This window comes from Lepidochelys kempii, chromosome 15, assembly GCF_965140285.1.
Source record: "Lepidochelys kempii isolate rLepKem1 chromosome 15, rLepKem1.hap1, whole genome shotgun sequence".
Taxonomy (NCBI): Eukaryota; Metazoa; Chordata; order Testudines; family Cheloniidae; genus Lepidochelys; species Lepidochelys kempii.
Window position 1 is genome coordinate 6062328 of NC_136394.1, and position 26468 is coordinate 6088795.

Consider the following 26468-nt stretch of genomic DNA (forward strand, 5'->3'; position numbering starts at 1 on the left):
CTGAGTTACCTGTGCAGACGCCATACCACAGCAAGCATGGAGCCCGCTCAGGTAACCGTTACCGTATGTCTCCTGGGTGCTGGCAGACGCGGTACTGCATTGCTACACAGCAGCAGCAACCCCTTGCCTTGTGGCAGTAGACGGTGCGATAGGACTCGTAGCCATCATCGTCATGTCCGAGGTGCTCCTGGCTGCGTCGGCCTGGAGCGCCTGGACAGACATGGGCGCAGGGACTAAATTTGGACTGACTTGATCAAGTCATTCTCTTTAGTCCTGCAGTCTGTCCTATTGAACCATCTTATGGTGAGCAGGCAGCCGATATGGATTGCTAGCAGTTGTATTGTACCATCTTCTGCCAGACAGGCAAGAGATGAGGATGGCTAGCAGTCGTATTGTACCATCTTCTGCCGAGCAGCCCTGAGATGTGGATGGCATGCAGTCCTTCTGCACCGTCTGCTGCCAGCCAAAGATGTAAAAGGTAGATGGAGTGTATCAAAACAAGAAATAGACCAGATTTGTTTAGTACTCATTTGCTTCCCCTCCTCCCCCATCTAGGGGACTCATTCCTCTAGGTCACACTGCAGTCACTCACAGGGAAGGTGCAGCGAGGTAAATCTAGCCACGTATCAATCAGAGGCCAGACTAACCTCCTTGTTCCAATAAGAACAATAACTTAGGTGCACCATTTCTTATTGGAACCCTCCGTGAAGTCCTGCCTGAAATACTCCTTGATGTAAAGCCACCCCCTTTGTTGATTTTAGCTCCCTGAAGCCAACCCTGTAAGCCGTGTTGTCAGTCGCCCCTCCCTCCATCAGAGCAACGGCAGATAATCGTTCCACGCCTTTTTTCTGAGCAGACACCATACCAAGGCAAGCATGGAGGCCGCTCAGCTCACTTTGGCAATTAGGAGCACATTAAACACCACACGCATTATCCAGCAGTATATGCAGCACCAGAATCTGGCAGAGCAATACCGGGCGAGTAGGCGACGTCAGCACGGTCGCGTGAGTGATCAGGACATGAACACAGATTTCTCTGAAAGCATGGGCCCTGCCAATGCATGCATCATGGTGCAGGTTCATGCTGTGGAACGCCGATTCTGGGCTCGGGAAACAAGCACAGACTGGTGGGACCGCATAGTGTTGCAGGTCTGGGACAATTCCCAGTGGCTGCGAAACTTTCGCATGCGTAAGGGCACTTTCATGGAACTTTGTGACTTGCTTTCCCCTGCCCTGAAGTGCATGAATACCAAGATGAGAGCAGCCCTCACACCGGTCAGTTGGGAATCAATTTGGAGTGGGCAAATCTACTGTGGGGGCTGCTGTGATGCAAGTAGCCCACGCAATCAAAGATCTGCTGATATCAAGGGTAGTGACCCTGGGAAACGTGCAGGTCATAGTGGATGGCTTTGCTGTAATGGGATTTCCTAACTGTGGTGGGGCCATAGACGGAACCCATATCCCTATCTTGGCACCGGAGCACCAAGCTGGCAAGTACATAAACCGCAAGGGGTACTTTTCAATAGTGCTGCAAGCTCTGGTGGATCACAAGGGACGTTTCACCAACATCAATGTGGGATGGCCGGGAAAGGTACATGACGCTCGCATCTTCAGGAACTCTGGTCTGTTTCAAAAGCTGCAGGAAGGGACTTTATTCCCAGACCAGAAAATAACTGTTGGGGATGTTGAAATGCCTATAGTTATCCTTGGGGACCCAGCCTACCCCTTAATGCCATGGCTCATGAAGCCGTACACAGGCAGCCTGGACAGTAGTCAGGAGCTGTTCAACTACAGGCTGAGCAAGTGCAGAATGGTGGTAGAATGTGCATTTGGACGTTTAAAGGCGCGCTGGCGCAGTTTACTGACTCGCTTAGACCTCAGCGAAACCAATATTACCACTGTTATTACTGCTCGCTGTGTGCTCCACAATATCTGTGAAAGTAAGGGGGAGATGTTTATGGCAGGGTGGGAGGTTGAGGCAAATCGCCTGGCTGCTGGTTACGCGCAGCCAGACACCAGGGCGGTTAGAAGAGCACAGGAGGGCGCGGTATGCGTCAGAGAAGCTTTGAAAACCAGTTTCATGACTGGCCAGGCTACGGTGTGAAAGTTCTTTGTTTCTCCTTGATGAAACCCCCCGCCTCTTGGTTCACTCTACTTCCCTGTAAGCTAACCACCCTCCCCTCCTCCCTTCAATCACCGCTTGCAGAGGCAATAAAGTCATTGTTGCTTCACATTCATGCATTCTTTATTCATTCATCACACAAATAGGGGGATGACTACCAAGGTAGCCCAGGAGGGGTGGTGGAGGAGGGAAGGAAAATGCCACACAGCACTGTAAGCACAGCACTTTAAAAGTTTACAACTTTAAAATTTATTGAATGCCAGCCTTCTTTTCTTTGGGCAATCCTCTGTGGCGGAGTGGCTGGTTGGCCGGTGGGCCCCCCCCCCACTGCGTTCTTGGGCGTCTGGGTGTGGAGGCTATGGAACTTGGGGAGGAGGGCAGTTGGTTACACAGGGGCTGTAGTGGCAGTCTGTGCTCCAGCTGCCTTTGCTGCAGCTCAACCATACACTGGAGCATACTGGTTTGATCCTCCAGCAGCCTCAGCATTGAATCCTGCCTCCTCTCATCACGCTGCCACCACATTTGAGCTCAGCCCTGTCTTCAGCCCGCTACTTACTCTCTTCAGCCCGCCACCTCTCCTCCCGGTCATTTTGTGCTTTCCTGCACTCTGACATTATTTGCCTCCACGCATTCGTCTGTGCTCTGTCAGTGTGGGAGGACAGCCTGAGCTCAGAGAACATTTCATCGCGAGTGCGTTTTTTTTTCTTTCTAATCTTCACTAGCCTCTGGGAAGGAGAAGATCCTGTGATCATTGAAACTCATGCAGCTGGTGGAGAGAAAAAAAAAAGGGGACAGCAGTATTTAAAAAGACACATTTTATAAAACAGTGGCTACACTCTTTCAGGGTAAACCTTGCTGTTAACATTACATACATAGCAGATGTGCTTTCGTTACAAGGTCGCATTTTGCCTCCCCCCACCGTGTGGCTACCCCCTCAACCCTCCCCCCTCCCCGTGGCTAACAGTGGGGAACATTTCTGTTCAGCCGCAGGCAAACAGCCCAGCAGGAACGGGCTCCTCTGAGTGTCCCCTGAAGAAAAGCACCCTATTTCAACCAGGTGACCATGAATGATATCTCACTCCTGAGGATAACACAGAGAGATAAAGAACGGATGTTGTCTGAACACCAGCAAACATACACTGCAATGCTTTGTTGTACAATGATTCCCGAGTACGTGTTACTGGCCTGGAGCGGTAAAGTGTCCTACCATGAAGGATGCAATAAGGCTGCCCTCCCCAGAAACCTTTTGCAAAGGCTTTGGGAGTACATCCAGGAGAGCCGTGAATGCCAGGGCAAATTAATCCTTTCACATGCTTGCTTTTAAACCATGTATAGTATTTTAAAAGGTACACTCACCGGAGGTCCCTTCTCCACTTGCTGGGTCCAGGAGGCAGCCTTGTGTGGGTTCGGGGGGTCCTGGCTCCAGGTCCAGGGTGAGAAACAGTTCCTGGCTGTCGGGCAAACTGGTTTCTCTGCTTGCTTGCTGTGAGCTATTTACAACCTCATCATCATCATCTTCTTCATCCCCAAAACCTGCTTCCGTGTTGCCTCCATCTCCATTGAAGGAGTCAAACAACACGGCTGGGGTAGTGGTGGCTGAACCCCCCAAAATGGCATGCAGCTTATCATAGAAGTGGCATGCTTGGGGCTCTGACCCGGAGCGGCCATTCGCCCCTCTGGTTTTCTGGTAGGCTTGCCTCAGCTCCTTAAGTTTCACGCGGCTCTGCTTCGAATCCCTGTTATGGCCTCTGTCCTTCATGCCCTGGGAGATTTTGACAAAGGTTTTGGCATTTCAAAAACTGGAACGGAGTTCTGATAGCACGGATTCCTCTCCCCATACAGCGATCAGATCCCGTACCTCCCGTTCAGTCCATGCTGGAGCTCTTTTGCGATTCTGGGACTCCATCATGGTCACCTGCAGCTTGCCACGCTGGCCAAACAGGAAATGAGATTCAAAAGTTGCAGGCCTTTTCCTGTCTACCTGGCCAGTGCATCTGAGTTGAGAGTGCTGTCCAGAGCGGTCACAATGGAGCACTCTGGGATAGCTCCCGGAGGCCAATACCGTTGAATTGTGTCCACAGTACCCCAAATTCGACCCAGCAAGGCCGATTTAAGCGCTAATCCACTTGTCAGGGGTGGAGTACGGAAATCGATTTTAAGAGCCCTTTAAGTCGAAATAAAGGGCTTCATCGTGTGGACTGGTGCAGGTTTACATCGATTTAACGCTGCTAAATTCGACCTAAAGTCTTAGTGTAGACCAGGGCTAAGAAGAGCTGCAAGGCAAGAGTGAGTTCAGTACCTTTCTAGACCTGGAGGAGAGTGGAGGGTGTGCCCAGCTGGCTGAGAGAGCTACAGGACCTTGGACATAGCAGTGCTGGCAGAGGCTGAGGGGAATGTGAAAGAGCTCCGGGCTGGCTGCTGAGACTCCACCAGGACAAGGCCCTCAGATAAGGCCATGAAGGGTTTGCTGGACCTCAAGTGAGAGACCGGAGGACTGTAGCCACGAGCTCCTATGCACGGCCTTCACGGAGGCCCTCAGGTAAGGGTGAAGAAATGTGCTAGGGCAATGGGAAAGTGGCCCAAGGAATTGTAGCAGCTGTGTAGTTTATTTAAAGGGACATGGCGAATGGCTGCTATCTATAGGGTCCCTGGTCTGGGTCCCAGAGCAGAGTGTGGGCTCAGGTCCTTTCCCCCCATCTCCCAGCCACTGGGAAAGTGGTCTGGTCGTTGAGATACCCCAGAAGGGGAACTGAACTGTAGTGGCCCAGTTGGAGAGCTGCAGCCAGAAAGGCCTGAGAGGGCGAAGACATTGTCTCCAGAGGGACAGCTTGAGAGAGATGTTACAGAGGGCACTGAGAGCGGCCCCTGTTGGACTTGTTAGTTTGCTTTTACCTCCGGCTGAGTCACGGAAGACCCACCACAAACAGAGAGAGAGCACATGCACACAGCCAGGGGGAATTCACCCATTACACTCAGGAGCATCACAAACATCACCACTTTCTGCTCCATGTGCAAAGTGCATTTCTTTGGCTTTGCCTTCTTTAGCATCTACACAGAGCAACAGTATACTTATAATAATAACAATTAATAAAAGGAGACAACCTACCAAAGCAAGACACTCCACTGGAACTGCTTCTCCCTCTGTGGAGAGGATGAGAAAACAAACAACATGGAACAGATCTATTAGTTACGTTGCTTAATGTATTACTGGAAGATGCTCAGATGCTATGGTGATGGACATGGTACAAAACCTATATAGAACATAACAGCCCTCATGGCTGCAGAGGTAAGTGTCAAGCTTTCTGGAGTGGCTGGAGAGTGAGTACCAACCTGTTAAGAAGCAGGGCACAGACCCCAAATTGGCTGTGAGTTCTGTACTTAGATTTCACCAACCTAATATGAACTGTGAACTCGAGCATTATAACAGCCTTAACATGGAGTCACAGACAGTCCCATTGGGTACTCTGATCTGGCTACCCAGGTAAGCTTGCATTTGTGATAGCTGGTCCCTTATACCAAAAATCACAACAATATTCAGGTTTCACAGTAGCAGCCGTGTTAGTCTGTATCCGTAAAAAGAAAAGGAGTACTTGTGGCACCTTAGAGACTAACAAATTTATTAGAGCATAAGCTTTCGTGAGCTACAGCTGACTTCAACAGATGCATACAGTGGAAAATACAGTGGGGAGGTTTTATATACACAGAGAACATGAAACAATGGGTGTTACCATACAGACTGTAACAACAGTGATCAGGAAAGGTGAGCTATTACCAGCAGGAGAGCGAGGGGGGGGGGGGCCCTTTTGTAGTGATAATCAAGGTGGGCCATTTCCAGCACTTTACAAGAACAGTAGGAGGGGAAATAAACAAGGGGAAATAGTTTTACTTTGTGTAATGACACATCCACTCCCAGTCTTTATTCAAGCCTAAGTTAATTGTATCCAGTTTGCAAATTAATTCCAATTCAGCAGTCTCTCGCTGGAGTCTGTTTTTAGTTTATTTGTTGAAGAATTGCCACTTTTAGGACTGTAATCGAGTGACCAAAGAGATTGAAGTGTTCTCCGACTGGTTTTTGAATGTTATAATTCTTGACGTCTGATTTGTGTCCATTTATTCTTTTATGTAGAGACTGTCCAGTTTGGCCAATGTACATGGCAGAGGGGCATTGCTGGCACATGATGGCATATATCACATTGGTAGATGCGCAGATGAACGAGCCTCTGATAGTGTGGCTGATGTGATTAGGCCCTATGATGTTGTCCCCTGAATAGATATGTGGACACAGTTGGCAAGGGGCTTTGTTGCAAGGATAGGTTTCTGGGTTAGTGTTTTTGTTGTGTGGTGTATGGCTGCTGGTGAGTATTTGCTTCAGGCTGGGGGGCTGTCTGTAAGCAAGGACTGGCCTGTCTCCCAAGATCTGTGAGAGTGATGGGTCATCCTTCAGGATAGGTTGTAGAACCTTGATGATGCGATGGAAAGGTTTTAGTTGGGGGCTGAAGGTGACAGCTAGTGGTGTTCTGTTATTTTCTTCGTTGGGCCTGTCCTGTTGGGCCTAACTTCTGGATACTCTTCTGGCTGTGTCAATCTGTTTCTTCACTTCAGCAGGTGGGTATTGTAGTTGTAAGAATGCTTGATAAAGATCTTGTAGGTGTTTGTCTCTGGGGGTTGGAGCAAATGCGGTTGTATCATAGAGCTTGGCTGTAGACAATGGATCGTGTGGTGTGGTCTGGATGAAAGCTGGAGGCAAGTAGGTAAGTATAGCGGTCAGTAGGTTTCTGGTATAGGGTGGTGTTTATGTGACCATCACTTATTAGCACCGTAGTGTCCAGGAAGTGGATCTCTTGTGTGGACTGGTCCAGGCTGAGGTTGATGGTTACTCCCAGTCCCAAAGGACTGGTCGATTACCCCAGGTCAATTGCACTTTAGATCTCACACCAAAAGACAATGATTGTAGCCAATCCTATAATAAATTATCTAAAGATTTATCAGCTGAGAAAAAGAAATGAGTCATTTGCAACGTTAAAGCAGATAAACATACACCCACAGGTGAGTTACAGTCTTAGCTTCCAAAAGTTGATAGGAGCTGCTGTAATATGCAAGCTTTATATGTCTTTTAGGGCTAACCCAGACTAAGCAGCTGGGAATCCCTTGCTTATGCTTAGAAATCTTGTCCTCCCAAAGTCATAGAGACAGTTTCTTCTTGTCAGGGATTTCCCCCCGCCCCTCCCAACCCTCCCAAAGCTGAAGCTGATGGGACGAATTCATGCTCTCGTTTCCTCTTCATGGGTAATGGAGAGGAGGAATGCAGTTAACAAAGTCTTTGTTCTTTGATGTTTCACAATGGTTCATTTGGTTTCTGGGCCTTCTTGGTGGGCAGGACCTAACACCTTGTGTAGGAAACCAGCATTGTACATTGATTAATGCTTCTTTCCTGTTTGATGACTTACACAATTACAGAGGATGACAATGCGAACATGTAATGTCATGTTATAACAAAGGCTATAGATGTTGTGAGATTAATACACATAAAGCCTAAACACCAAGCACATGTGTATAACTCTAATACACAGGTGAGCCTGAGTGGTTCCAGGTGTGTATTTGTCATTGTTCAATTGAGGCCTAGGGGCCTTGGTGTGAGCTAGCACCTGCTCCGCCAGCATCACAGTAAGCTTGAAAGCATGATTCCTAAAGACTCAGAAACCAGAAGCAAAGAAACAGAGCCACCGTTTATTATTTTTAAAAATCTCATTATTTGGGGGGCCTGACTCATGATTTTTGAACACTTGTGGTCAGTGATGCTGATGGCTGCAGCAAGCTGTTCTCCTGGAATTGCCAGGTACCTTATGGTTCCTAACGTGCTTTGAACATCATGCCGGCCCTGCCCGGCACTGATTCATAAATTACAGAGTCAGAGGGACCGTTGTGATCACCTAGTCTGACCTCCCCATAACACATGGTGTGGGAAATTTTTCACACCTGAGCCATTCTTTTTAGGTGGCAAATCTGAGGAACTGTCCCAGATTGAGGGGTCAATGGAGGAGGTTTTGGAACAAATCAATAAATGAATAAGTCACCAGGACCAGATAGTATTCACCCAGGAATTCTGAAGGAACTCAGATATGAAATTGCAGAACTAACAACTGTGGTATGTACACTATTGCTTAAATCAGCTTTTGTACCAGATGACTGGACGATAGCTAATGTAACACCAGTTTTTAAAAAAGGCTCCAGAGACAATCCTGGCAGTTACAGGCCAGTAAACCTAACTTCAGTACCAGGCAAATTGATTGAAACTATAGTAAAGAACAGAATTATGCTATGTAGAGGAAGAGTCAGCATGGCTTTTATTATGCCCCAGCCTTTGTTAACCTGAGTAGAGATTCCACAGACACTTCAGCCAGTGCTTTATCTAAACTTTACTGGTTTAGATAAAGCACTGAAACAAGTTTATTAACTGGAGAAAGATGGATTATAAATAATAAAACCATAAACGTCAGAATTGGTTACAAAAGAAATTGAAGATAAACATGAAAGCTATTGCAAAAGTCTCTCTGGTGACTTCAGAAAGATTGGAAGGGCCTCAGTCCATAGTCAAAATACTCTATTTAGTTATAAATCCACAATCCAGAGAACTGGAGCAGGAATGAGGCAAAATGGAGATGTCTCGGGTGTCTTTTATATCCTCTACTATGTTCATGAAAATTTACTGTCCCAAACAAAGCCCACAGCCCCTGCATATGGAAAGTTACTGACAAAGATGGAGTCCGAGGTGACATGTCCACATCCCACGCCCTTACATGTTTTGCTGAATCACAGGAGTGACCATTGGCTCTTGTCTGTCGGAGGCATCCTCAGGAAGAGCTATCTAGAGAGTTGACAGGTTTCAGACTGGTAGCCGTGGTAGTCTGTATCAGCAAAAACAACGAGGAGTCCTTGTGGAACCTTAGAGACTAACAAATTTATTTGGGCATAAGCTTTTGTGGGCTAAAACCTAGTTCATCAGAGAGTTGATTCTTCTTAATGGCCCATCAAGCTTAAATAGTCCAGTCACAAAAGGCTGGCGAGACTGGATGTAAATTACCTTGTGGGTGTCACCCCAAGAGTAAACACATTTGAGATACAAATACATAGCCAATACTCATAACTTCAGATATAGTTATGATACATGGATTTAACCAGGATAATCATACTTGACAGAGTGTAACTTTTCCATTGACACCTTACATGATATACTTGTATCATAATTTAGTGCAATTGTACAACAGGGATAGCAACAATGATTTACATGGTCATCTTCAATCATACAGCATCGGACACAAGATTCATGGTAAAACTGTGAGTTTGCAACACTGCCTCTTCCCTCAGTTTGGAAGCAAGTTCATTATCTGCAGTGTTTTTACTGTTGTATTTGTTAGATTTGCTGTTCACTCAGCTTGGACACCAAAACTAGACTGGTGGGCTTCACTTTGTGGGTCTCCTGCGGGAGTCCCATATTGTTGGGTTTGGATTGCAAACACTTTAGGGCAGGGGTCAGCAGCCTTTCAGAAGCGGTGTGCCGAGTCTTCATTTATTCACTTTAATTTAAGGTTTCACGTACCAGTAATACAGTTTAACGTTTCTTAGAAGGTCTCTCGCTATAAGTCTATATATTATATAACTAAACTATTGTCGTTTGTAAAGTAAACTAGGTTTTCAAAATGTTTAAGAAGCTTCATTTAAAATTAAATTAAAATGCTGATCTTACACCGCCGGCCCACTCAGCCCGCTGCCGGCCTGGGGTTCCGTTCACCTAGGCCGGCAGCAGGCTGAGCGGGGCTAGCGGCCGGGACCCCAGGCCGGCAGTGGGCTGAGCGGCTTAGCCTGCTGCCGGTCTGGGGTTCCATCCGCCGGCTCCTGCCAGCCAGAGTCCCGGATGCCAGCCCCGCTCAACCTGCTGCCGGTCTGGGATCCCGGCCCTGCCCACATAGAGTGGGCACCTACCTTCTCCCTGGTTCTAGCCCATTCTCTTCCTCTCTCTTTGCATTGAGCTGAGGGTGGGAGTGCACTGAGCACAGGGCTGGGGGTGAAGGAGCAGGCTGGGGCTTGGGGTGCAGGGTCTGGCCAGGAGTTAGAATGAGGGAGGGGGCTCAGGGTTGGGGCAGGAGGTTTGGGTGTGGAGTACTTACCTGGGCAGCTCACCTTTGGTGCAAGGGGTGCAGGTGGGAATGTGTGGGGGGTGCAGGAGCTCCCGTTTGGTGCTCAGGGTGGGGGTGGGAATGTGGGGGGTGCAAGAGTCAGGGTATGGGGTATGGGGGGGCTGGGTATGTGTGGGGGGTGTAGGAGTCAGGGCAGAGGGCTGAGGGCATGAGAGGAGGGTGCAGGAGTTGGGGTGGGGGGGCTGGGTATGTGTGGGGGGTGCTGGAGTCAGGGCTGGGTGGGTGTGGGGGTTGCAGGGGTCAGGGCAGAGGGCTGGGAGGGTATGTGGGGGATGCAGGGGTCAGGACAGACGGCTGGGGGCACATGAGGAGGGTGCAGGAGTCAGGGCATGGGGTGTGGGGGGGCTGGAGTCAGGGCTGGGTGGGTGTGGCGGGTGCAGGGGTCAGGGCAGAGGGCTGGGAGGGTATGTGGGGGATGCAGGGGTCAGGACAGATGGCTGGGGGCACATGAGGAGGGTGCAGGAGTCAGGGCATGGGGTGTGGGGGGGCTGGGTATGTGTGGGGGTGCTGGAGTCAGGGCTGGGTGGGTGTGGGGGGTGCAGGGGTCAGGGCAGAGGCCTGGGAGTGTGTGGGGGGGTGCAGGGGTCAGGACAGGGCTGGGGGCACGTGAGGAGGGTGCAGGAGTCAGGCCATGGGGTGTGGGGGGGCTGGGTATGTGTGGGGGTGCTGGAGTCAGGGCTGGGTGGGTGTGGGGGGTGCAGGGGTCAGGGCAGAGGGCTGGGAGGGTATGTGGGGGATGCAGGGGTCAGGACAGACGGCTGGGGGCACATGAGGAGGGTGCAGAAGTCAGGGCATGGGGTGTGGGGAGGCTGGGTATGTGTGGGGGTGCTGGAGTCAGGGCTGGGTGGATGTGGGGGGTGCAGGGGTCAGGGCAGAGGGCTGGGGGTGTGGGCTGGGGTCATGGGGGTGCTCCCAGCCCCCTGCCCCGAGCGGCTCACGGCAGGGGCCTGGGGGGGATATGCCCTGATTCCACCCTCCTTCCCCAAGGCCCTATCCCCACCTCTTCTCCGCCTCCTCCCTGAGCAGCAAGCATGCTGTGGCTCCGCTTCTCCCCGCAAGGGCCAACAGCTGATAGCAGCAGCAGGGAGGGAGAGGAGGAGGGGCAGGAACCCAGCACACGATGAGGCAGGGGGAGCTTGCCTGCCCTGCAGCAGCAGCCGGCAGGACCAAGCTTTTTCACCCTGCCTTGGGGACGAGGAGAAGAGCGGGTCGGGGCGGGCAGGATTTTTCATGGCACGCTGCTGCCTGCCGGGGTCCTGGCCTGGGTTCACCAGTGGGCTGAGCGGGGCCAGCGGCTGGGACCTGGCAGGCAGCAGCATGCCATTAAAAATCGGCTCACGTGCCGTCTTTGGCACGCGTGCCATAGGTTGCCAACCCCTGCTTTAGGGAAACCCTTGCCTGCCCACCCACCTGCCCAGAATACCCTTCCCCCCTAAAATCTATATTTTATAACATTTTTATTAGTGTGACAGATCTGAGATCTTGGAAGCATGGACCGGTATATTGAGATGTGCACCAGGCTTATTCATAAACATGTATATCTCTAAGAGTTCTTTGTGTCTTTGGGAACTAGGAATTGTATTCTACCTCCATGGGGACAGGTTACAGAGCTTCATGGAGGAACTAAAATCAGTGTGGGGAGGGGTTATTAGTGCAAATGCCCGGACAGGTGAACAACTCCAGAGAAGTCCCACCCCAGCCCCTGGGGGAATTGTGTAGACTGGATCAGATCCAGCAGACAAAGAACAGGCCCTCATTTGGTTCCTCAAATTGACAGGAGATTGCAACCCTGGTGGAAGGGTTGAAAGGCCTGGAACCTGCCAGGGTCTCCATGTGGAAGACTGGTGACACCTGGGAAGCTGGCATTCATGTAGACTGTGTATTGTGCTATGATGGGGATCCTCTGCAATGGTTTTGTCCTAAATAAAAGTGCTGTGCTCTGTGAAAGCTGGTTGCTCATTGGTAGCCCTGTTTTAGTCCCAGGGAGAGGACACCTGCTTGGATAGTCACTGTGAATTGCATGGGGACTGCAGCTTAAAACCCCAATGTGAAGGTCCTTACCCATAGAGAGATGACAGGTGGAGGCCTGAGATGTAAAGTGGGGCCCATGAGTAGACCATAGACGGGGGCAGAGTGCAGCTAACCCCAGAACTGTGACATAGAGGATAAAAGGGTTTTCTACACAAAATCAGACTGTAGGATGATGGTGATTTATTACTGCTATAGTGCCTAGAAGGGACTGGGGCCCCTTGGGGTTGGACTCTGTACACACAACTAAAACAAATACAGTCTTTTCCCCCTGGGAGCTCATAGCATGAGCCATGGCCTGGCCAAGTGTCTCATTATGGGGTGCAATCCAGACCAGTAAGGGGCTGTGTCACCACCTGCCCTGCAACTTTGGGTGCCTCATAATGCTTTGCAGCTCACAAACAGCCTAACAACATGCAGGTCACACCCTGAATGTCTGAGCATAGCTGGAGCCCTGGGCCAACAAATCTGGCCCCAGCAGCCTGTCAGCCTCACTCCAGTCACAGTGACTTCCACCAGCCTCAGTTACTACTAGCAGGGTGACCCCAACACACTCTAAATCCTGAATTTTCTCCAAAACATGTGCTCTGCACTGTCCAACCCTTTCCTGGACAGTTCAGATATTAAAGGTCTGTTGCCCTTGTAAGGGGTCAAGATTCAATGGCTTGCTACTCTAACAGGAGTGACAAAACAGTTCAGTTTAAACACAACACTGGATTATTTCCATTAAAAATAAAACAAGTTGGTTTTAAGTGGGTACAGGTATAAGGTATTAAAAGTCAGAAATGGTTACAAGAGAAATAAAGATAAAATGCTGCCTAGTAGCTAAAACTTAACAAGCTAGATTTGGTGCAAGATAAAATCCTTACCCAGGGTCCTAGCAATATGGCTAGCCAAATTCTCAGGCATAGGTGGTGCTAGCCCATTGGGGCCCCTAAGCAGGAATATTCCCCCAATAATAATTAATAAATAAAAAGCAAATAGGGTGGGGGGGCCCTTGAGCTGCTTGGGGCCCTAGCGATTGCTTCATTTGCTTATGCCTTGCACCAGCTGTGTTCTCCGGCCAGGATCTCTTCCCAAAGTCAAAAGGCTGTTTCCTTTGTCTTCTTAGGTGAAAGAGAGAGAGAACATGTGGTGTTTTGCTCCTCACTTTTATAGTCCAGTCACCCCTTGAAATGGATTTTCCTGAGGGTTACTCCTAGATAATGTTCATTCCAGTTGTGAGGACAGAGACATGGAGTCTAGTGGTGAAAGAGGTTCCATGTTGTCTGTTGTTTGTTAAAATGCTGATGGATCTGTTCTTGCCCTGATTCGTTGCCAAAGAATGGCCACTTAACAGGTGATTGCCAGTCAACTTTGATGACACCTGGCTAGAGATGTCAACTTGTCCTTCATCTTTGAGAAACTGGCTTACCCCCACCCCAGACTTGTCTGATAAAGGCATTATAGTTATAATTTCAGTTTATGTTTATAGTGCTTAATATGTATTTTATACACACATTACACAACAATATTGATGATCAGTGGGTCATTGGTTTTTAAATGATACTTCACAAGACATATTTTGTACAAAGATTATTACAATAGTGTGTAGGGTGTGAATACAGGGGTGCTTTCGAGAAGCAGCTCTCCGGATGATGCAGCTGAGGCAGAGTCAGTGCAGTAATAAGAAATTCGATTACCTGCCATTGTCGCTTTGAATGGGATTGGTGAGCCCAGCCTGGATTGTAGCATAGAGGCTGGAGGCCTACTGTGAGGTCAGGAATGGTGGATAATGAGAGGGGACATGGTGGCAGAGAGAAACAAGTGGGAAGAGATTTCCTATAACCCCCAGCAGGCTGGTCTCTGAGGATACAGGTACCAGCACCATTAACAAGCTTTGTAGAGGCCAGTAAATTACTGAGCCTCAGGTACCCAGCAGGTCAGAATCGCACTCAGGAATAGATTTACTGCCCCAAGGGCAGGGCTGAGCTGCGGCAAGCGCAGATGCCAACACATGTGACTCACTGTCCAGCCCCAGGCTGCTCATGGCCAAGATCGTAAGCCCATGCCTAGTCTGGCACCTTGCTGGCAGACTGCTCCCCCTGGGGACCCTGCACCAGGCTGAGGTGGTGCTGTGCCCATGTTCCCATTCTGCTCAGCTCTCTGGAGACCTAGGGTCTTCTCTGGACAAATTAACCCACCTTCACCATGCAGTTAGCTTTGGGGCTCCCAGCATTCGCTCTATGCCCAGGCGTGGCCCGTCTAAAACGTCTCCAGCGACGCGCTTGTAATGAGGCCCCGGCATGTATCTGTTGTGCTCACTGTACGTAGCCCTGCAGGCCTGGCGCAGCGGCACCCACTTATGCTCTGCCAGCTCTCTGACTGATGCACGGTATTTTCTTACAGTGCGAACCAGGACCCAGCAGCAAGCAAGAAATCGCCAGGGCGCTTGTGTGGCCGGTTCAGTCGAATTAGCATGAAACTCCCCCGAATTCCTCTGCATCGCCAGAAACTGCCTAAAGTTGTCGGTAAGGTGGTAGGGCTCATTAACTGCTCTGGTGTGTATTTTCCAGCCCCTAACCCAGCTGTGGAAGGAGCAGAAGGCTCTAACCTAGACAACACACTATCCCACAAGGCTAGCAACAAGAAAATCAACAGCCAAGGGGCCCTCGGCAATCAACAACCAAGTATCCATCTCAACTCTATTGCCTGCTGCTCATCGTACACCCACCCTGTGCTGCACAGGAAACTTCACTGTCCTGCTGCAAGGACCTATTGACCCCCTGACGCCAGCTGCCATGGGGCCCAAATGTGGAATGTGTGCCCTTCTAAACCTAGATTATGCTGTAGTTGCTGTTGTAATGTCTGAATGCATGGTATGTATATGTTGAGGGAGGTGTAATGTGTGTTTGTTGTGTTGCAATGGATAAACTGATTGGGTTGTATGTGGTGTTGGATGTAAGGTATGCATGTGCGATGTTGTACGGTTGTGTTGTGCTGTGTATGGTTGTGTGTGTTTCAGAGTATTCCCCTTCTGTACTCTGTGCAAAGTCCCTGCACCTCTGTTTCAGTCTGTAGAAAAGAGTGCAGGGCTATGTGTATGCAATGAGGGCAATGAGAGCAGCGAGTTTTGCAGTGGGGTTGCAGGGCTGTGTGTAGCCATGAGAGCAGTGAGTTTTGCGGTGGGGCTGGAGAGCTGTTTGTACAGGGCTGTGAGGAGTGGGATTGCAGGGCTGTGTGTAGCCATGAGAGCAGTGAGTTTTGCAATGGGGTTGCAGGGCTGTGTGGAGCAGTGAATATTGCAGTGCGGTTGCAGGGTCGAGTGTAGCAGTGAGCAGTGGGATTGCAGGACCATGTGGCGCAGTGAGCTTTGCATTTGGTTGCAGGGCTGTGTATAGCAATGTGGGGAGTTTTCAACAAGTCTTTAGTTTCTTCTTGGAGGTTGCTTGCTGATGCCTTAGCTGTTCTCTGTCCTGGCTCATGTTGTTGCTGGTGGGTTAAAACCTTCCTGCTGCCACAGTGTGGTGGTTCATTTATGAATCTCCTGCTGTTTCCATTGTGTGTCATGTGTGATGTGGTGGGAGACGCAAAGAAGTGCAAATTGTACATTGGAATGTGCTGTTCTTTGACAATAGTGAGGTCTTGTTTAGAATTCAAATTCTCCAAATACAGACTGGGCTGTTAGAGAAACACCTTGTTCATGTTAAAGATGAAGATCCTGCTCAGCCACACAGAGGGTGGAGGTGGAAGAAGCTCTGCTCTGGATGTCCATGCAGGGCTTACCCAACCAAAATCTGGAGCAGGAGAGATGGCAGTATCTGCACACCCATCATCCAGTGTGCAAGAATCATGAGATGGACTTAAAAACCACAGGATTTTTTAAAATAAATGTTTATTTGCCTTCTGGTGTTTGAGCCTTGAAGGGTCACGTTTTTCTCCACAACCCTGACAGCTTTCACATTACACCTTGCTGATGGAACATGTGTATAATGAGCGATGCAAAGTGTATGTGCCCAGACACTATCCTAGCTGCCAAGTTTTGGGCAGCTTCATGTGACACTTAGTGCAAATTATTCAGTGAGCTTTGCACTGCTCCTTGTACCCATGTTCCAGTAGCAAGGTGTAATATGAAAGCTGCCACGGCTGAGGAGAACATGTGGCATTAATCTTTGTTAATGCAAGGTGAGATTCCCCTGTAATCACCTGACTCCAGGAGCTAGGGCTTTTAGGAAAACACCGACTATTATGAGATTTGCAATAAAATTGTGATAGCAGGTAGCATTGCTAAAGGCACCTAGAACCTCCAGTTACTCCAGTGCCCCCAGGAACTGCCATCACACATTGCAGGAACCCCAGCACCCACCCAACTGCCCACCAGATACCCCCCAGATTCCCCCACCTGCAAACCCATGCACTCACCTACCCCAGCCTCTCCCAGAGGTCCCAGCACCAACCCATCTATCCCCCTGCGATCCTCTCCAGAACCCACTCACCTGCTCCAACCACAGCTGCCACAGTCTGTGAAACTCAAGGCCATGTCCCTGTCACTGTCTGGAAGTGTATGGTCACATGCAAATTATTTGGAAGTCTGCCAAAGAGCTCACTGAATAATTTGCACTAAGTGTCCCATGGAGCTGCCCGCAGCTAGGGTAGCATCTGGGCGCAACAACCGGCTGTTCGCACACATCCCTGTGGTGGGAACGCCGTTCTGGACCTTTGCACTGTTTCTTGTATCCCTGTTCCACCCTGGAACCTCCTTTAAAGGGGCATATTTCTTATCATCCCCCTGCTGTACAAAGGAGCTAGAGTGCAGCGGGGATAGGCTGGCTGAGAGGTGATGCCATGGCAGTCTTACCTGCAATGCATTTGGGTTGGTTTGTAATAACTGAGTGATTGCCCCTGTGCTGTAGTTGGGGTATAACTTCCTCCCCTGGCCCCGCACTGCAAAAGAACTGAGCCGTCCCATTCCCATCCCATCCTCAGTTCCCCCAAAGCCCAGGGCACTCAGGTGCCAGCTCTTAATAAGAGCCGGCGGCATGTGAACCTCGCTGCTCCCCTCCAATGCAGGCGGCTGTGCCGATTGCTGTTCCCCTGAGATGCTGTGTTCTCGCGGTGTAGCTCAAGCTCTGGGGCTGTGGCTGGGAGCCAAGGGAACCAGAGCAGGACCGTTACTCCTGAAACGATAACAAATGCTGTGTTTATGGGAGCGAGTGGAGCAGGCCTTTCTGGAAGAGAGGCGGCTCCGCTGGGGAAGGATGAATGGAGCTGTGTGCGCTTCCTGGAGCAGGCTGCAAATCAGATGTTTGTGTAAACAGGGAGACAGAGGGAGAATTCCCCTTGGGCCCTGGCTGTATGAAAGGCTGCTTCTTATGGCTGAGCGTCACTCGCCTATTCTGCAGGTATTGCCCCAGGCTGACTAGAACGGCTCCTCCCGACCTGTCAAGGGCAGAGTCCCCACTATCTCTTTGGATGGACCTCAGAGGCTAGTGGTCTTTAATTATCTGAGCTGCAATGCACTGTTACAGGAAGCTTCCTGTGCACTACAGCAAGGCTGGCTCCTCAGGGCCTGCAGAGCAAAAGGCCAAGGAGCCATGATCGGCTCTCTCACACGCCCTCCCGCTAAGGCGAGGGGAAGGCAGGCAGCCGCAGAGACTGTTTGTGTTGCCAGGGGGCTGTTAGTTCATTGGAATGAAATGCTTTGGTCACAGGCTGCTCTGTTTGCCTTGGCTCGCAGACCTTGCCATGTGGTCTTCTTCTTATCCTGGCTTTGGAGTGGGCTGGAGGCCGATCCCCCCCACAGCTCCTCAGCAGGATGAAGGGGAAGCGCCAGGAGTAGAAGTGCAGCCTGTCGGGAGGACAGGCAAACCCGCCCTCCCATTTGGGAATCTGGCTTCAGCCCCTCGAGGAACTGGGCAGAAGCACAAATTTAGTCTGAGGCTTGGGAGCTCCGGGAGAGGCTGGGCACTAAACCAGCCCTGGCTCCCGAACCCCACTGGGATTTTGAACACAGCCCAAGCAATGCCAGTTCGTGGGCCTGCAGGATCCAGTTGTGCCTCTTGCCAGATCCAGCTTCGTGCTGTTCTTCATCCACATGAGCGGAGAAGGGCAGAGCCTGTGTCAGTCAGGGAAAGGCCGAGGGTCCGATCCGAGCTGTCTGTAGCCATTTTCACCTATGCACAGGAGTGCAAAGCACTCCTATTGTGGTGCAGTAACATTTTACTTCTACTCTGCATGGGAGTGAATGAGTCCACAGGGCCCAGCCAGAGAAAATATAGTGATTCTAGTAGGGCAGGAGCTAGTGAACAGGAGCAGCGAACAGGAGGTTTCTGAGTTAGTTCTCCAGGTGAAGGAGGCAAGACGACGGGACCCTTGGAGTGAGTTTGTTGTCTGCGAGTTTGCTTGCCACGGGCCTGCTTGATTGAGGTTTATAGTGTGATCTGTCTGGGGGGCTGTGTGCTGAGCCTAGTGCTCTGCTAGGCTCGGCTGAGAGCTTCCTGACCAGGCTCTAGCCTGCTTCCTTTGATCCCCTTTAAGATCCCGACAAAGGGGTGGGGCTCATTGAGGGAGAACAAGGATTTAAAAAGCCAGCTCCTAAGCGAGCAGAGGAGCTAGCAAATAGGAGCAGCAAACAGTGGAGTTTTGCAGGGGTGTTTAGAGATGGAACATAGGAGCCAGATTTGCCTAACATTCTCTAAACTTGGGCCAATAGCCCCGGCCCTCCAAAGAAACACACACAGAGATCTAACAAACAAACAACCAAAAACCCTGCAGGAGTAAAGAGAATGCAGACAGAAGTCCAGCAGCAGAGTGGGGGCCATGCAGGTTATTGCACTGAATGCAGTATGTAGGATTGCCTGCCTTGTGGGCCGGTGGCTTAGGTGTGTGTTCAGTGTAAGCAGCAACTGGCCCTCAGAGACACAGTATGGGCTCTGGAGACCAGAGTGACTAAACTGGAGATGCTAAGGGAGGCAGAGAGGTACATAGAGGAGACTTTCCAGGACACAGCACCCCCAGTCTGACAGCCTCTGTGCTGCAGAGCAGGATGAAAGTCTCAGGGAAAGAGAATAGTTGGGATCCTCCTTCCAGATGATGTCATGGTATCCTCTTGCACTGAGACTACCTCTCTGGGGGGAGACCCCAATTATTAGGAAGAGACAGGTAATAGTAATGGGGGATTTGATCATTAGAAATATAGATAGATGGCATTGCACAGCTACAGACTAGGGACCGAATGGCTAGGCAGCAGTTCTGCGGAAAAGGACCTAGGGGTGACAGTGGACGAGAAGCTGGATATGAGCCAGCAGTGTGCCCTTGTAGCCAAGAAGGCCAATGGCATTTTGGGATGTATAAGTAGGGGCATAGCGAGCAGATCGAGGGACGTGATCGTCCCCCTCTATTCGACATTGGTGAGGCCTCATCTGGAGTACTGTGTCCAGTTTTGGGCCCCACACTACAAGAAGGATGTGGAGAAATTGGAGAGAGTCCAGCAAAGGGCAACAAAAATGATTAGGGGTCTGGAACACATGACTTATGAGGAGAGGCTGAGGGAACTGGGATTGTTTAGTCTGCAGAAGAGAAGAATGAGGGGGGATTTGATAGCTGCTTTCAACTACCTGAGAGGTGGTTCCAGAGAGGATGGTTCTAGACTATTCTCAGTGGTGGAAGAGGACAGGACAAGGAGTAATGGTCTCAAGTTGCAGTGGGGGAGGTTTAGGTTGAATATTAGGAAAAACTTTTTCACTAGGAGGGTGGTGAAACACTGGAATGCGTTGCCTAGGGAGGTGGTGGAATCTCCTTCCTTAGAAGTTTTTAAGGTCAGGCTTGACAAAGCCCTGGCTGGGATGATTTAATTGGGTATGGGTCCTGCTTTTGAGCAGGGGGTTGGACTAGATGACCTCCTGAGGTCCCTTCCAACCCTGATATTCTATGATTCTATGATTGTGATGACCAGGAGAACCGCCTGCTGAATTGCCTACCGGGTGCGAAGGTTGCAGATCTCTCAAGATATCTAGACAGACATATGTGAGGTACTGGGGAGGAGCCGATGGTCGTATTACATATAGGTACCAATGACATAAGGAAAGGTAGGAGAGAGGTCCTGGAGGACAAATGTAGATTGCTAGGTAAGAGATTAAAGTCCAGGACCCCCATGGTAGCATTCTCTGAAATTCTTCTGGTTCCATGTGCAGGGCAAGTTAGTCTGGCAGAACTGCAGGGTCTCAATGCGTGGATGAGATGATGGTGTAGGGAGGAGGGCGTTAGGAACTGGGGACCTTTGGGGAAAGGAGGATGGGCCCCTTTGAAACTATCCAGAAAACCCAATAATAATGGGGGATTTCAACTATCCCCTTATTGACTGGGTACATGTCACCTCAGGACAAGATGCACAGATAAAATTTCTAGACACCATTCATGACTGTTTATTGAAGCAGCTAGTCCTGGAACCCACAAGGCGAGAGGCAATTCTTGATTTAGTCCTAAATGAAACACAGGATCTTGTCCAAGAGGTGAATATATCTGAACCACTCAGTAATAGCAACCATAATGTAATTACATTTAACATCCTTCTGCAGGGGAGAAATACCAAATAAACCCATGAGAGTAGGACTGAACTTCAAAAAGGGGAACTACACCAAAATGAGGAGGCTAGTTAAACAGAAATTAAAAGGAACAGTCACGCGAGTGAAATGCCTGCAAGTTGCACGGAAACTTTTTAAAAATACCACAGTAGAGGCTCAAACTAAATATATACCCCAAATAAAAAAAACAGTAAGAGGACCAAAAAAATGCCACCATGGCTAAACAGAATAAAATAGGCAGTTAGAGACAAAAAGACATCTTAAAAATTGGAAGTCAAATCCCACTGAGGAAAATAGAAAGGAGCATAAACTCTGGCAAGTAAAGTGTAAATGTATAATTAGACAGGCCAAAAAAGAATGTGAAGAGCAACTAGCAAAAGACACAAAAACTAACAGCATCAGAAGCAGGAGGTTTGCCAAGCAACCAGTGGGGCCACCAGATGATTGAGGTGCTAATGGGGCACTGAAGACAAGGCCATTGTGGAGAAGCTAAATGAATTCTTTGCATCCACCCTCACTGCAGAAGAGGTGAGGGAGATTCCAACACCTGAGCCACTCCTTTAGATGACCAGTCTGAGGAACTGTCCTAGATTGAGGTGTCATTAGAGGAGGTTTTGGAACAAATTGATAAATTCAACAGTAATAAGTCACCAGGACCAGGTGGTATTCACTCAAGAATTCTAAAGAAACTCAAATATGAAATTGCAGAACCACTAACTGTGGCATGTAACCTATCACTTAAATCAGCCTGTGTACCGGAGCATAGTTAATGTAATACCAATTTTTAAAATAGGCTTCAGAAGTGAATCTCTTACCTAGCAATTACAAGCTGTCAGGGTTCCTTCTCCACTCTGAACTCTAGGGTACAGATACGGGGACCCGCATGACCCCGGTACAGATACAGTACCGGGGTCATGGTACCCCGGTACAGGCTTCAGAAGTGATCCTAGCAATTACAAGCTGTCAGGGTTCCTTCTCCACTCTGAACTCTAGGGTACAGATACGGGGACCCGCAAGACCCCCTAAGCTTATTCTTACCAGCTTAGGTTAAAAACTGCCCCAAGGTACAAACTTTGCTTTGACCTTGAACAGTATGCTGCCATCACCAAGCGTTTTAAACAAAGAACAGGGAAAGAGACCACTTGGAGAAGTCTTCCCCCCAAAATATTCTCCCAAGCCCCACACACCCCCTTTCCTGGGGAGGCTTGAGAATAGTATCCTAATCAACTGGTTACAAAATCAGCGAAGACCCAAACCCCTGAATCTTGGAACAATGGAAAAATCAGTCCGGTTCTTAAAAGAAGGATTTTATTAAAAAAAAAAAAAAGGTAAAAATCACCTCTGTAAAATCAGGATGGAAAATACAGGATATTCAGATTCAAAACACAGAGGATCCCCCTCTGGGCAAAACCTTAAAGTTACAGAAAACAGGAATAAACCTCCCTCTTAACACAGGGAAAATTCACATAAAACAAAAGATAAACTAATCTGCCTTGCCTGGCTTACCTATACTGGTTAAGGTCAGGCTTGACAAAGCTCTGGCTGGGATGATTTAATTGGTGATTGGTCCTGCTTTGAGCAGGGGGTTGGACTAGATGACCTCCTGAGGTCCCTTCCAACCCTGATATTCTATGATTCTATGATTTGGTTGCAATATTGGAGACTTGGATTAGGATGCGTTGGAGAAGATGGATTTCTCTCTGGCCTCTCTCAGTCCCAAGAGAGAACAACCACGTAAACAAAGAGCACAAACGAAAGCCCTCCCCCCCCCCGGTTTTGAAAGTATCTTGTCCCCTTATTGGTCCTTTAGGTCAGGTGCCAGCCAGGTTAGCTGAGCTTCTTAACCCTTTACAGGTAACAGGATGTTGCCTCTGGCCAGGAGGGATTTTATAACACTATATACAGAAAGGTGGTTACCCTTCCCTTTATATTTATGACACAAGCCAATGAGTACCAACTAAAGTACCAGACAAATTGCTTGAAACTATAGTAAAGAACAGAATTATCAGACACATAGATGAACACAATATGTTGGGGAAGAGTCAGCACAGCTTTTGTACAGGAAATCATGCCTCACCAATCTATTAGAATTCTTTGAGGATGTCAACAAACATGTAGACAACAGCAATCCAGTGGATGTAGTGTACTTAGACTTTCTGAAAGCCTTTGACAAGGTCCTTCACCAAAGGCTCTTAAGCAAAGTTAGCTGTCATGGGATAAGAGGTAAGGTTCTCTCATAGATCAGTGTATAAGCAATAGGGGAAAAAGGATAGGAATAAACAGTCAGTTTTCACCAGGAGAGAGGAAAATAGAGGGATCCCTCAAGGAGCTATACTGGGACCAATGCTGTTCAACATATTTGTAAATGATCTGGAAAAGGGACAAAGTTTGCAGATGATGCAAAATTACTCAAGATAATTAAGTGCAAAGCAGATTATAAAGAGTTACAAAGGGATCTCACAAAATTGGGTGACTGGGCAAAAAATGACAGATGAAATTCAGTGTTGATAAAAGCAAATACACGCAGGAACTTATACACAACTATACATACAAAGTGATGGGGTCTAAATTAGCTATTACCACTCAAGAAAGAGATTTTGGAGTCACTGTGGGTAGTTCTCTGAAAACATCCACTCAATGTGCAGCAATAATGAAAAAAGCTAACAGAATGTTAGGAGCCATTAGGAAAGGGAGTGATAATAAGACAGAAGATATCATAATGCCACTATATAAATCCACGATACGCCCACATCTTGAATACTGCATGCAGTTCTGGTCACCCCATCTCAAAAAAGACATATTAGAATCGGAAAAGTACAGAGAAAGTAAACACAAATGATGAGGGAGCTGGAACAGCTTCCATCTGAGGAGAGATTAAAAAGACTGGGACTGGTCAGCTTAGAAAAGAGACGACTGGGGGCGATATGGTAGAGGCCTTAAAACCATGACTGGTGTGGAGAAAGGAAATAAGCAAGTGTTAGTTACCCTTCACATAACACAAGAACCAGGGGTCACCCAATGACATTAATAGGCAGCAGGTTTAAAACAAACATGAGGAAGTACTTCTTCACAGAACACACAGTCAACCTGTGGAACTTCTTGTTAAGGGATGTTGTGAAAGCCAAAAGTATAACTAGGGTTAAAAAAAATTAGATAGGTTCATGGAGAATAGGTCCATTAACCAAGATGGTCAGGGAGGCAACCCCATGCTCTGGGTGTCCCTAAACCTCTGATTGCCAGAAGCTGGGTCCTCACTCGATAAATGCCCTGTTCTGGTCATTCCTCCAAAGTGTCTGGCACTGGCTACTGTTAGAAGATGGGATACTGGGTTCTGTGGACCATTGGTCTGACCCAGTAGGGCCAGGCTTATCTTTGTATGCTAGAATAAGCCCCTCATCTGCTCTCCCCAACATTGTATCTGCCCTCCCTTTTGGGTGTTTCCAGAGGATAGGCTAAAACCTAAACCTAAAACATGCTTCAGGCCATGAGCTGCCAACCACTGATAGGGCATTTCCCCTCTGCACATGCTATTCCAGAATTGTTGGTAGAGGGTTCTTACCCCTTCCTCTGGACGGCTGGGTGTGGCCACGTTAGAAGATAGGACACTGGACGAGGTGGAACCTTGCTGTGACCTGAGCTGGCAGGGCCTGTGTTCCTATGACAGTCCATGACAGACATTACCACTTCAGTGCAGGATCACAGATGAAAAAGCTATGCAAGACCATCCAGTCTGCCTGCTGGTGGTCTGAATAGGTGTTATTTAGCAAAGACCTCTTTGTGTTCTGTATAGAAATTAGAGATGGAAAAGAATTCCTAAACCCAGGCCAGAAGAGTCCCTACTGGCCTTCTCTAGAGTCTTGTCCAGGGTAATTTGAAGGTCCTATGTGAATGCATCAGTTTACATGGAGTTCCCATTTCAGGTGCAGGTCAGTGCTGGGAGCGCACAGGACTTTGCAGGGGCCTTAGAATTAAAACAAACACTATTCAGAGTAGCAGCCGTGTTAGTCTGTATTCGCAAAAAGAAAAGGAGGACTTGTGGCACCTTAGAGACGAACCAATTTATTTGAGCATGAGCTTTCGTGCATCCGATGAAGTGAGCTGTAGCTCACGAAAGCTCATGCTTAAATAAATGGCTTCGTCTCTAAGGTGCCACAAGTCCTCCTTTTCTTTTTACAAATACCATTCAAACCCCAAGAAATGCAGTGACAGGTGCACATCTGAATGTGAGGCACCCAGCCTAACTCTGCCCTCGGCCCCAGGGGGATTGTCTGGTGACTTGTGCCACAAGTGCAGTCATAACCCCGCCGTGCTTGGGTTTCTAGTATTTGTGTGCTTTTCCTGTTCTTGGAAGGTAACGTGCTCACCCTACGGCTCTGTGCCAGCAACCACAGCCAAGTTGTTGTGTGAGAATTTCCTCAGGGTTTTGTTTTTTTTTAAATGGTCGTCAGTCCTGCTGAAAAGAAGCCCTTCTCCTGCAGCCCTAGGAACTCAGCGGCCCATGGAGGTCCAAAGGTAGGCAATGCCTGTGGGTCTGCTGGCCTGGCACAGTCCCTTGTGGCATGCAGTCCTTGTGCTGCAGATCTCCTGTCTGCAAAAAGGGAGTCTCAGTCCTGCAAATCTCTGTAGGTCCTGAGGATCAGGGCTCCTGTCTTACAGAGCTGAGGACGTGTAAGAAGCAATTTCCTTCCCATTGATCTTTAAATGTTCCATGCAAGTCCCCTGCTCTCTACAGGGTCTGTGTGTGTGTCTAGGGGAATGCACGGATTACAGAAGGGAGGAGGGTCTGAGATACGTGCAGGGGTACAGGAAGGAGGAGGAGTTTAGGGTGTGTGCAGGGGAATGTACAGGAGGGAGAGGGAACTGGGGCATACACTGCAGTTGCTCTTTATTGCTTTAGGTGATACAAAGCAGTGTGCACCCAGTGGTGAGCTGGAGCCGGTTGTTAAATTTAGAAGCCCTTTTAGAACTGGTTGTTCCGCGAGGGACAACCGGTTCTAAAAGGGTTTCTAAATTTAACAACCAGCCAAAAGTGGCGCCTTAGGCGCTGACTCCATGGGTGTTCTGGGGCTGGAGCACCCACAGGGAAAATTTGGTGGGTGCAGCGGCAGCTCCCCGCCCCGCCCCCAGCCCCAGCTCACCTCCGCTCCGCCTCCTCCCCTGAACTCGCCGCTCTGCTCTGCTTCTCTGCCCCCACCCCAGCTTCCCGCGAATCAGCTGTTCATGCGGGAAGCTGGGGCGGGCTGAGAAGCAGGCGGCAGCTTCGCACTCAGGCCCAGGGAGGCAGAGATGAGCTGAGGCGGGGGGGTGCGAGGAAGGTATTCCCCACGCCGCAGCAGGTAACCCGGGGGGACAGGCGGGGGCGCACAGGGGAACCGCTCCCCGCCCCAGCTCACCTCCACCTCCCTGGACCTGAGCGCGAAGCCGCCGCCTGCTTCTCAGCCCTCCCCGGCTTCCCATGCGAACAGCTGATTCGCGGGAAGCCGGGGGGGGGTGGAGAAGCAGAGCGGGGCGGCGCATTCAGGGGCAAGGCGGAGACGGAGTGGAGGTGAGCTGGGGCCAGGCG

The 26468-nt window shown here is 49.3% G+C and overlaps 1 protein-coding gene across 2 annotated transcripts in view; it reads left to right on the forward strand.

The window, feature by feature from the left end:
- Window positions 1-26468, forward strand: part of SCARF2 (scavenger receptor class F member 2) — a 105267-nt gene that overhangs the window by 68397 nt on the left and 10402 nt on the right. For both annotated transcript variants that reach the window (XM_073313044.2, XM_073313045.2), the window contains exon 9: window positions 14733-14854. In XM_073313044.2, coding sequence (XP_073169145.1) covers window positions 14733-14854 — 122 coding nt within the window. The remainder of the gene's footprint in view (window positions 1-14732; window positions 14855-26468) is intronic.